This window comes from Coturnix japonica, chromosome 3, assembly GCF_054131305.1.
Source record: "Coturnix japonica strain WE chromosome 3, WE-NBRP24, whole genome shotgun sequence".
Taxonomy (NCBI): domain Eukaryota; kingdom Metazoa; phylum Chordata; class Aves; order Galliformes; family Phasianidae; genus Coturnix; species Coturnix japonica.
The window spans coordinates 78,024,293-78,036,838 of NC_140665.1; the positions used below are offsets into that span (position 1 = coordinate 78,024,293).

Consider the following 12,546-nt stretch of genomic DNA (forward strand, 5'->3'; position numbering starts at 1 on the left):
AGACTTAAGGACTAGAGATAATCCAGCTTGGGATATTCTGTGATGCTGTGACTCTGTAAGTCATTAATGTGAGACCTGCTGGACAAATGTGGCCCTGAGCCGACCAAAAGTTTGGTTCTGAAGATTGCTGCACTGCTCAGCTAAGCCTAGTAGAGGTAGAAAGCATTTGCCTTCATAAGCTGTATAGCCATGCTTGGGCAAAGCATTTTTTCTTGGAAAGGGATTGGTTTGTGATGGGAACAGCCTGAGATGAGGCAGAGAAAAGCAGTCATGCCTGCAAGGGAAGGATGGGAAACACGGGCCTGAAGGAAACTTCAGGAATCTTGCTGAGAATGGGCTGGGAGGAGGCAGGGAATAATGAATGAATGAGTACTGAAGGAGGAGTGTTCTTCTACAAGGAAACAGGACTCTGTCAGTCACATTCCCAATGCTCCCTTCAACTTGGCTTTCTGACTGAAATAACCTTTAAGGTCATGAGTACTTGCTGGAAAGAGATTCGAGCCACATTTCACACACTTGGATCAAAAGGGGCAATAGGGTTTCACTGGTTTTGCCCTTAACGTTCCAATGTGTATTTCCTTCATGAAAAACAAAACGCAATAAAAGGCTCTGCTTTTTCTGTTTCCCAGCCTCCCCCACAGCAGCTTTGCCACAGCTCAGATGCCGCGTAGGGTCAGTTGCTCTGATTTCCAAATGTCTTGTTTAATCTCCTCCTTCCCTTCTGTTGAGCTTCCCTTACAGTACAATAAACCCCAGACTCCATCCACCAGTCTGTATGTATGCATTAGGTCCAGAACCTTGTTTGTATTTCTGATGACCTCCAGGGAGAATATATCAACAGTTTTTCATCTCAGTACAGCAATGAAAGTGAGTAAAACACAGTTGTTATGTCTCTGAGCAATGGGTTGGATGAGGAAGTTATCTTCATAATTAAAAAATGCCCAGCCCCCACAAGGGCTCTGAATGGTTTCTCTATTAATCACGACAAGGACGCCATTTACTTATTGCATTTGTGAGATACATGCCCATAACAAAGTCAACACTTTGTTTTTTCCTTCCCTAACCCAGAGGGCATTTCATTTGTAGACTGTAACAGCTTTCCCTCATAGATATTACAATAACAGAGATGGAAATGTTCAGTAAATATAACCCTGCATGACATACATATGTAGCTGAACCTCATATGTTGGCCAAGCTATGCAGAGTGTGAAACAGTGCTCACCCAGCTCCTGAGGGAGCAGCAGTGCCATCCCTGCTCTGAGCTGACTGAAACCTCCTCCCTGTGCAAGGACACCAAATGTTGCTCTTAAGCTGGGAACAGTTTGTGAGCAAGAACGTGGCCACTCATACTGCTGCTGCATGTCACCTGTGATGGCTCTGATGGGTGGACATCGTTCATCCAGGCATTGCAAAGCTGGACCCAGCTGCTGCAGGAGGGATTTGGGGAGCACACAACTAAGCAGAAACTGAGTTTTTGCTCTGCCAGTGCCAGTCACTGAGGATTTGGAGCAAATTTATAAGTAAGATGTAATTAAACATGTGGAAGTTAGTGGGAAGTGGGATAAAACACAACTGAAGGACAGTATCACACAGGGAAGTTCCCTCACAGAAAGAAGCTCCAGGAGCAGAATCTTAGCGTCCGTCACACTCCAAAGCTGTGCTATAGACCCATCAAAGGCAGCTTTTACCAGTGGTGCAGACAATTACACGCAGACCTTCTCAGTTTATCAGGCTGCTCCCGTCCCCACCACCTTCCCTCTCCCCACCCCAGCAAGGCCGTCATCCTGTTTGCTCCTGACTCCAGTTCTGCTCACCTGTTTCCCACCCAGTCTCAGGGAAAGCAACTTATGGGAAGCAACTTAAAGCGTGTGAGGGCGAAGCGAGGGAGGAATGGGGCAGCGGGGCGCTGTGAGGAGCCAGCACGCCGTGCAGGGCCTGAGCTCCCCCACACTGACCGAGGGCTGCACCGCCGCCAACAAGCGCTGCCCCCCGGCGCCCCGGGACGGAGGGCAGGCAGGAGGAGGAGGAGGAGGAGGAGCCCGCCCCATTGGCTCTCCCCGCGGGACTTCTCGCCGTTCCCCGTCGCTCCATTGGCCGTGCCGCCCCTTTCCCCCGAGCCCATTGGCGGAGCGGGACGGAATCCCCTTCGGCACGGGGAGGCGGTTCTCGGGCGGGCACCTGCGGCCGGGGCGGCCCGGGCGCGGCGGGGGTTCGGCGGCGGCGGGGGGAACAAAGAACATGGCGGGTGAAGGAGGAGCCGGGCCGGCCCCGCCGGGAAGAACGCTCCGGGGGTAAGACAGCGCCGTACGGCCGCGCCTCGCCTCGCTCCTCCGCCCCTTCCCCGCCTCCGTGGCGGGGCCCGGGGGAGGCCGGCGGGGCGGGGCGGGGCGGGGCGGGGCTGGGTGGGGCGGCCGGGAGCGGGGAGCTGCGGGCTGCAAGTTTTACACGGAGCCACAAAGTTGGGCTGAGCCCAGGTGAGCGGCGGGCACAGAGCGGGGCTGGGTGTGCGGGCGGGGGCAGCGGGGTGTCGTGCAGGGGGGTGGGACAACTTTAATTCTTTTATTATTGTTATGATGGTTATTATTGTTTCTTCTTCCCGAAACTTGAAATACTGCGCAGCGAGCGCTGCTGTCATGCGGGCTGCAGCCTTGGGGACGCGGTGCCGCCCGGCTCTATCCCCGCCCGCGGGGCCTCAGCGGGGCTGGGAGCAAGAGCCGGAACGCAAACTTTACTCCGTGATGGTTCCTGAGCGGTACCGCTCGGCCGGGCCCTGCCTGGGGATGCGCCGGCACCGCCGCGCCGGCCGGTAGCGCGGGGCTCTCGCTGCCGAATGGTGATTAACGAGCTCGGGAATTAATTCTGCCGGAGGTTGGAAATCCCGCCTCCCCCGCCGGGATGTACATCCGGGCAGCGCCGCGCCGATCAAAGCGGCTCCGCGTTCTTCTCTCTCGGGCCGAGCTGTGCCGGGCTGGGCCGAGCGGCGCCTCCGCGCTTGGCCGAGCGGAACCGGGGGACGGCGGGGCCGGGAGGGCGGCAGGGCCGGGCCGTGCTCATCCCTGCCCCTGGTCGGTTCCGTTGGGCAGCGCTGACCGCCCCGAAGAAGAATATCTCTTTAAAACGTGTTGACATTTAATTGACCTTTGGAAGTTCATTCTGTTAATCATACTCAAAGCGCCGGCGCTATGGTTGACTGATCCGGCGTTTTCTCGCTCGGCCGTGCTCGGCATGTAAATTCTGCGGCATAATTGTTACTTATTGAGCAAGAAGTTCTTTTCTTCTCCCGAAAATGAGCGAGTTTTGCAGCGCCTCCGGCTGAGCGCTACTTGTGGAGCTCCCAATCAAACGCTTTCCTGTCGTTAGTTCTTGTGCAGGGTGGGACCTGGGCTTAGAGAGGAATTCCATTACTGAAGCCGTGTTTTTCTCCTTCCTGAGGCCTCAAACAGGGCAAGGTAACCTTGAAGGTTACTTTTGTGTCCGCTGCGACTCAAAACACAGTGGTTCCCTCTTCTTTCTTCTTCTTCTTTTGTGTGCGCGTGTTTTCTCCTAAGCCCTTCTGCACTCCTGCTGTTGGGATGTAGAAGCCCGACTCAGAAAAGGTTATTGTAAGGTACAGCCACCCCCCAGATGCAAAACAAAACACTTCAGAAGTGAGCGTGCGGTGTGAGCCGCCTGCTGCCCCCCCTCACAGCTGGCGGCCCTAACTTTGTTCTGAGCCACGTTTGTGCCCAGTGAAAATTGAAGTTTTTGCCCCACCAAAATTTTGCCGCTCTGCTACACAGGAGGCTTGAATCCTGGGGGTTGGACTCAATGATCTCTAAGGTCCCTTCCAACCCACACGAGACTATGATACTATGATCACTGGAAGCTGGGCTGAATGGGGGCCTGCGCTGTTGGGGGGCAGCCCCGTCCACATTAAGGGTTGGAACTAGAGGTTCTTTAAGGTCCATTCTTAAGTCATTCTGTGATCTTTTCCTTATAAAGCTTGACAGCTCCGAAGGTTCTCCTGCTGCAGGTTCCTGTGTGTTGGGGGTGTGAGACCCATTCCAGGTGCTGCTCTTAGCAGCAAAGTGTGCTGTATTGAGTGAGCCACTCTGGTGGCGGAGTGCTGTTTGCTTAAGTACAATAGGCACAAGTGTTGCATCTGATTAGTTGTACTGAATCTTTAGAAAGCAGAGTGAAAGTGAGTACTTCAACCACAGGTCTTTGCTCTGTTGCAGCTGATGGGAGAAGGCAGTGAAGAACCCAGGGCAGTGTGAGAAGCCATACGTGTGGTTGCCTGGCTGGTAGCTGCCCCAATGCCTGCAGGCACCTGCACCTTATGTGGGAGAAGCTGCAAGGCAATGACCAGCAGCAGCCATGGGCAGAGTGGCCAGCAGGAGATGTGAGAGGTCTGACCTGTGGGTTGGCCTCTCTAGAAGCTCAGGCCTTTGCTCTAGCTGGATGAAGGTGTACATCTGTTCCCATCTGCAGCTGCAGGCTCTGTTCTGCAGTTGGGGGCCTGAGCAGTCACCTTTCATTGCTTCTCCCCATCCCAAGGCCACCTGTAGCTGAGGATCCTTCTGCAATGGCTGATTTGGGGCAGAGTTTCAGACGTGGTGCCCTCTGGGGACAGGAGCCCCAGCCTGAACCTCACCTATTGACATTGCAGGGCCAAGTGTGGGGTCCTCACAGCAGGGATATCTTCAGCTGTGGTGTGAGGCCTGAGGTAGAGCTGGGGAGATGTAATTCTGGATGCTTTCTGTCCCAGTGTTTGTGTTGTACTAAAAAGCTGAGAACTGAGCAGAGCTTTGGACGCCCATTGGTGATGTGGGCAGTTCTGTTGGTGCACACGCCCTGGGCAGCAGTGTGCTCTGAGAGCTGTAGGCACTACAGGGTTACACGGCAGCCAAGCAGGCATGCTTGGAGTTCTATTCCTATCTAAAACTCTATCAGGCACCTAAACCCCTGAGGGTTAAGAGGGAGAGTCTTATGAAGGCAGGGTTGATGTTCTTTTTTATCTGCATTCCTAGATTACTCTGAGAGGGATAATGTGAAATCATTCACTGAAGATTATGGCATTGCATGAAAGGAATGTAACATTGGGCCATAAATTAAGAGAAACCGGGAAAGCTCATTCTCAGCTCCTGCTCATTTGTCCAGTGTTTTGCATGTGACCCCTTTACACCAAGCACTTGTAGTGCAGAAATGTACCTTTTGTCACAACAGAACCTGCCTTGCCACTCACATCTTGTGAAGGTTGGGAGCAAAGAAAAGCTCCTCGTTCTCTTTTAATCTCAGGTGTGTGGAAAAAAAAAATAAAATAAGGTTTTGCGTTATTTTCTAAGGCTGTTTTTTGTCTGTATTGCTTCGTGTTGAGTAAAGCAGAGCAGTTGTGTGGCCTTGGTCAGCGTTAGCCCTACCCTTTCCCTTGTAACACTGCACGAGTTGCAGAGCTGTTGTCGATGGGTATAGTTGCATTTTCATATACCTGCTGGTCAAGGTGAGCCCAAGCCATCCTACTGTGACATGCCTGACATAATCCCAAGGGGATTAGTTATTAATACATCTGAGGGGGGGAAAATAAAGAAGTCTGTTCTTGCCTCAGAGTTCCTCTCCAGTGACACACATGCTAAATTAAAGCTTTTGTGGGAAGTTGATTATCAACTTTCTCCGCGTCGGTGTGGCAGCCCTTTTCTTGGAGCTGTCAAGATAATTCTAATAGCTCTCATTTTTAGCTGGCTGCAAAGCTGTATTTATTCACCAGGGACTTTCTGTGCTAATAAACATCAGACATTCTTTTTTTTTTTTTTTGGCTAAGAGACCTTTTTGTAGCTGGCCTCCCATCCCCTTTTCTGCAACTTCTGGGCAATTATTTCTAATGATCAAAAGCAAGATGTGTTTAAACCCTTGTTTGCATCTGTAGAAGGCTGTGCGGGGATAACATTTAGAACAGCTACTAGTGATTTTCACTGCTTTCTTTCTTTCTTGAGGGGGATTCTCCTTTGGCCTGAAACTGATAGGAAAATCTCCGTGTCCATCTTTTCCTCCCTGTCCCACAGCTCAGTTGTGGCTGGAGCAAGATGAGGCTGGCAGCGCTTCTCCTTCCCATTCAGCTTTCAGTGTGTGCTCCTGGGCATGGCACTGCTGGTTTCTGTGCAGTGTATTCCTCTGTGAGTTGGTCACGGGGGCACAGCAGGGGCATTTGTGTTGGTAAGCCCCATTCACTGCCTTAAGTGGTCAGTTAATGCACTCTCATCTATTCCAAATGCTGAACTGTGTCTTTTTTAGCTTGGTGGATGAATTTTGTCAGTGTGTATCAGTCTACTTGGCTTCTGGAGAGCTGGGAGGAAAGAACTTTTCACACTGAGGTTAAGAGGAATCTAGAAGTATAACATTAACAGTTTCAGGTTCGTGACCCTGTCAGCGTGATGTCAGCATTTCACCAATGAAGTGGAGTTCTTAACTCCTGTGGGAACAGCAAGCATTTTGCTGCCTTGAAGGTGATGCTCGGCCTTGTGCTATAAGCCTGGTCATAGCCAGGAAGTGGGGAGGTTGCTGGAAATAGGTGAAGGGCTGGATTTCATTAGTCGTATTGTACCTGGTATGATGTACAACAGTGTGCAGAGGTTAATGCACATGCTGCATATAAACTGTAGTTTCTGCATGTTTTTAGCAGAAGCATTGCTTAACATAGTACCCAGAAGACTTCTTGCATCCAGTATCAATTTCTGGCAATGTTCAGGTACCTTCAGGACAAACACTGCATGACTGTAAGTGTAAGCTGAAGTGTGGCAGATTCTTCTGCAGGGTGTGTGGAGCTTTGCAGTTCTCTTTGTACCATGTGGAGTAAAAATGGCCCTGTGATCAGAGATTGTGTTCGTGTTGGTGTACTGGAGATGAAACACAAATGTTACAATCATGCTAATCATTTGGGGAGTTCTTAAGTCCTGACTGCACCTGAGCTCTGCAGGAGAGCAGTGATGGTAGGAACAGAGAAGTGCCCTTCCCTGTTTCTGCAAGGGAAGCTTCTCTCCTCTTCCATCCTGTCCAAATTAGTGCTTTGACCCTGGCTGAGGGCAAGCAGAGCCAATTGCTGCCCCAGGAACCAGAAATATGAGGGTAAACATGCTATGTGTGAAGTGCAGGTCACTGGGCCACCACAGCAATCGGAGCTAAGTTTCTGCACTGCTTCAAAACTCCGTTTTATAAAGTCAGGGGTGTGAGAAACATGGATTGGGAAAGTGTTTCCAAATCACAGGATGAAAGTGTCCTAGATGTTCTTGTGGGATGCTAGGGTGAGCTTTGTGTGAAAATTGTTGTGGTCGATGCAGTCACAGGATCGCAGGGGTTGGAAGAGACCTCAAGAGACCATCAAGTCCAACCTTGCTTCTAAAGCAGGTACCCTACAGTAGGTCACATAGGCAGGCATCCAGATTTGTCTTGAACTTCTCCACAGATAGAAGGAGACTCCACAGCCTCTCTGGGTGACCTGTTCCAGGGCTCAGTCACCTTACTGTAAAGAAGTTACTCTGCATATTAGTACAGAACTTACTGTGTTCAAGGTTTAGGCCGTTACTCCTTGTCCTGTTGCTACACACCACTGAGGAGAGCATGGCTTCATCTGTTTGCCTTTCACCTCTCTGTAGATATTTATGGACATTTATCAGATTTCCCCCTCAGTCTTCTTTTCCCCAGACTGAACAGGCCCAGGTTACTGAGCCTTTCTGTATATGGGAGATGCTCCAGGCCTTTTATCATCTTTGTGGCCGCACAACCTCCCTTGTGTGGTCATCTCACCTGTTCTTTAAGTATATACGTAGTGAGGTCCGGTGTGTTGTGCTACAACTAAGTTGTTAAATCTTCTGGCTGATCTTGGGAAATGTTGTGTTAGGGACTGTTGGGAAATGCTCCTCCCAGATACTCATGGGAAGATGTTAATGCCAGTCGGGGCTGTTTTCTTGTCTACTGTATGCTCTTTATTCAAATAAATAGATAATTTATCTATATTGCGCTCCCCTGAAATAGAAAACCACTGCCTAGAGTGTCTACTGTGGAAACTGGTACAGAGGAGCAAACACAGTATAACCTCAGCAGGTTCCTTGCTCTGTGGTAGCACCATGACTTGCACGTGTCTCTGTTGAGATGTGATCATGTGGTTTAATGCTCTGAGCCACCTGGGCGTTATTCACTTCTGGTGCCAAGGGAATGGTGAGCTTATTTCACCTTCCCTTCCATCTGCGGGTACGTCAGGACATAAGGCTTGTGGGTTATGCAGAAGTGCTCTCAAGGCCCTGAATTCAGCCATTGTATGCAGTGTCTGATTTTGTTGCCGATAACTGAATTTAATCTCCACTCTGAGCTGACTGACAGAAAAAATACCTTTATCAAAAGCACACTCCTTTGATGTGGCCACATAAAAAACTGCTTTCAGCACCTTCAAAAGGCGTAAGGAGTGCAAGTTGATAAGTGCTGTATTTTGATTATATATGTATTTCAGTTAATAAGCTCTACTTACTGTATTTCTTTCACTTTTGTTACACGTTCCTAACTGAGATTTCAGAACTGTCGAGTACGTGTCTTTCTCTTTCTGCAGACTGGGTTATTTTGGTTCCCATTATTGTATTCTTTTCACGCTCTTCCCATCTGAATCGCATTCTCTCTTTCATTGTTATTCTCCTAATAATCTGATTCTGTCCTATGCGTTCATCCATCCATCTGCAGAGGGGTTCTGTACGTCCCTTTTCCTCCAGAAATTAATCTGTATATTAATTCCTTCTCTGCACTGCAGATTTAACTGAGAGGAAGTTGGGGATTTTTGCTTTTCTGAAGTGATGCTCAGTTGCAGATTTACTGTGGTTTGTGTTATACAATCTGTTTATTTCTTTAAATAATAAAAAGGGAAGTTTATTATGCCCCTCTCTGGTGAGAAAGTTAACTTCTTCAGTATAGTTTCTGCATATTTGAGCTACCTAGGCAGTTATTTATCTCCTCTAATTGAGAGAGAGAGCTGTGATCAAAGGAAATGTCACTTTGAGCCCATTTCAGGTTTTCTATGACTGTACTGAAAAAGGATGCTGTTTTAATAACTGTTGGTAAAAGCTGTCTAACTTCTTGCAGACAGTCTTAATAATGAGTATTTTGTGATCTGAACTTCTGGAATAACAATAGCTTGTGTTTATATGTGTGATGCAGGTTCCTGGAAACTTGAGGAGCAATCTTCTGTGCCTGAAGAATGCAGCTCTCACCGGATGTGTGTGTCCTACATTAAGAGGAATAGAAGCAGGATCAGCTGGGGTCCAGGAAGTAAGTTCTTGTTCTTTTTGTTGTTGCTGCTGTGGTACTTGTTGTTCCAAGATGTGTAATTCACAGTCATTATCCTTAACGTAGGATTAAAAGCTGATGTTGATGAGGTCCAAGAAGATGCACTAGAGGCTGTTGATGCTTCTACTAAACTCTAGTTTTGACATCTCTGTTCCAAATGTTTGATTGTCCTGCAACTCATTTTGGCTGCTTGTCTGCAACTGCTGCTTTTGCATTGCTAAGTGCAGGGGGAGCTGCTTTTGGCATTGAGCTCAAATACAGTTGGAAGTAGATTCAGCAGCAACAGTTGGAGATACTCATGCTGTATTTAACAGCTGTGAACTTGGGTTCATATAAGTAATGTGTGCTTAATCTTCCTGTCCTGTTAGAGACAGAAGGAGAAAGAATGTGGGTTTTTTTTCCCATATTTAATGAATATCTTAAGGTTTTGGCCAGGCAGATTTGGAACATGTTTATTATGAAGCAAACTAAGAAAACAATTGTTTGTGAGTGCAGTTATTTTGAAGTTGTATCTGGCTCTTTGAATTTGTGTTTTAGTCTGCTGGTATTTCAGTGTCTATTCAAATAGGATTAAAAACTAATTTACCTGTCTGAATTTGCAGATCACCTCATCTGCATGGAAGGTGATGGAGGGGGGGGGGGGTGGAAGGAAAAGTGCTGTTTTTCAGATCTGAATTCTAACTGCACAATTCTTGTTACATTTGGAATTCTTGTTGTTGTTGTTGTTGTTTGGAGTTTCTTATTTCTTTCACCGACCATTCACTTCATCTTGCTTGAAAGTTTCAGGAGAGTTAAAGGGAAAAACAGCTGTTTTTTTAGGTCCGCTGTGTGCACCATTCTGCTTCTATGACATAAAGTGTAAAGACGTTTAAAAGCATCTCCACCTATTACCATGTTCCTCTTCTCTTATTCTTCTAAAACCTCCGTTGAAAGCTTTATCAAAATCAGTGGTTACTGAATGCTGCCAGTTGGTGCTTGAGTCTTGGACACTTTCAGTTTAAACACTTTTGAAGGAATATTCATATATCCTTAATGTGCACGAGAAGTACAAACCAAACAGTGCAGTAGAAATAGCTGATAGCATTCTCTTGCCCAACAGTCCATGCTGCGTGATAAAATGCCTCTCAGTTTTAGATTCACCTTGGCTTGACTTTCATACAGATATAATCTGTTTGATGTCTTTTAAAAGCTGAAAGGAACCCATACATGGAGCGGCATTGCACGTTGTTGCTGACATCGTGTCCTTCATTTAATTCATTCAGAGTAGTAGGATTTGGTAGTATCTCTGCTCCCCTCCCCTTTTAAGTTGTAGATATTAGATCAGTACATTTACAAATGAGAGGCTAATCTCTGTTTTATGACCAGCTGTAATTAAACTCAAATATTTTCATTCTGCAGTTGCTGATTTGAATCCAGGAACATTTTTGTTTGCTTTTACAGTCCATGTAGATTGTCTTGCAAGGTGACTTCATATATATCTTAACTGGCTTGTGACAAACAAGATGGGACTTGACAGAGTTGGAACTATTTTTTTTGTTCGTTTTTTTTTTCTTTTTTTTTTTTTTTTCCAGAAATGCCATTGGAAATAATGCTTTCTTTCCCTTGTGCCCTTTGGGAGACTTTCCACAGGGCAGCGAGTACCTCCTCATGTTGGCAGCTTTGTGAAGCTGAGCCACCTCACTGAGAGTTTCATAGCTTTTCTTGGTAGCTCTGCAAGACAGAGGGGAGAGCTGATCTCGTGCCTCTGGAGTGGTATATGGATGCCAAGTGCTAAGAATTCCTGGAATGTAGAGTTGTGCAGTGCTGATAAAGTTTGCTTTGTTTCCTTAGTGACTTGATCCATTGAGAAAGTGTGGTTCCCTAGGAAGCTTTAATAGCTCAACGTTGGTATTGAATAAAGGGGAAGGCCCCAACATAATTCTGCTTGTTTTCACCTGCTGCCTAAAAGATTAATTTTCTTAACCTAGGAATAGAAAATACAACCCTGAGTTTTGGAAGTGATTTATAGACACCCTTCGCACTTATCAGTTTAAGTAAATCCACCACAGGCTTCTGTGTCACAAACAGCCGTGGTCTTTTCATAACCTGCTTGGTTTACAGTGCAGTAATTTCATTTGGAGGCAAGAAAGTTTCAAGGAAAAACACCTTCTAATTAGAGTGATATAATCGCTCTGCTTGCATGCTGCGGTTTCGTATGACTTCAGAAAAATAGTTGAGTGATTAATCTTTAATTTTACCCATCATTAACTTAATAAGGAAACTGGAGACAGGATGAAAAACAAACGGCAGAACTGTACGACCCAAGCGTTATTGTGCCAAATCCTTTTGGCTTTTTCGTTTGGTAAGAGATGCCATTCTGTGAACTGTGTGAATTGTGGCAGCAACTGCTCACCTCAGATGCTTTGTAGAACTCTTCAGACGCGTTTGAACTTTATTGAAGCCTTTGCAGAGTTTCCTCCCTCTTCCTCACCATTCCCTCCGGGTTGCTTTTTTTTTCCCCCTTTCCCTCTATGATTTTATTTGGAAGCCAGTGTTGCATAAATTAACCTCTAATATCTCATCATTCCCGTGCATCCGCTTCTTCTCAGGGAAGAAAGCCATCCCAAGCACTGCAGTGCGATGTTCCTAAGGTGGGTTTGGTGCTGTTTTAGCGTTGCCTGCTATCTTTAGTCATTTCACTGATTAGTTAACTAACTCGGTGATGCAGTCATGCAGTCTCTGCAAGAAGCGTGATAGGGTTGCCGTAGTGTCTCAAAGAACAAAACAAATGCAACAGTGGAAACAAGTTGCTTTATTTCATATGTGTTTTTTAGCTTACGTCATTCTCTGAATGTAATGCTTGAGTGGTAAATATGCCTGGCTGCTTGAAAATATTCCTCTGGAAGTCAAGCTTCCTTTATTTCATTAGTAAATATTCATATAACTGCCCCATGCACTTCTGCATGTAACAACACAGCAACAGAAGTTGTAGCAATCTAAACTAACCTGCTTGCGGAGGCCTCTGCATGTTCATAATGTAAGTAAACAGCTGAGGAATGTGTATTGCTGTTGACAGTGAGCGACTGTAAACATCCTCGACTGGAAGCTGTGAAGCAGCAGATGGGGCTTTCAGTCGGATGTTTGCAGCTGCCAACTGCCACAGACGTCAAGAAGTGTTTGACACCTAAAGCATAGATGTCTGTTTGAAACTTCTATTAGGTTTATCGCAGACTTATGAGTTTAGGCCAAACCTTTCTATGTACTACA

At 47.0% G+C, this 12,546-nt stretch overlaps 1 protein-coding gene across 1 annotated transcript in view; it reads left to right on the plus strand.

Moving 5' to 3' along the window:
* The first annotated feature begins 1,342 nt into the window (after positions 1–1,342).
* The window catches only part of LOC107312057 (uncharacterized), a 34,214-nt gene continuing 23,010 nt past the window's right edge, over positions 1,343–12,546 (plus strand). Inside the window, exons 1-2 of the mRNA XM_085541976.1 lie at positions 1,343–2,291; positions 9,172–9,282. Of these exons, the coding sequence (XP_085398102.1) occupies positions 1,891–2,291; positions 9,172–9,187 (417 nt within the window). The 5' untranslated portion in view covers positions 1,343–1,890 and the 3' untranslated portion in view covers positions 9,188–9,282. The remainder of the gene's footprint in view (positions 2,292–9,171; positions 9,283–12,546) is intronic.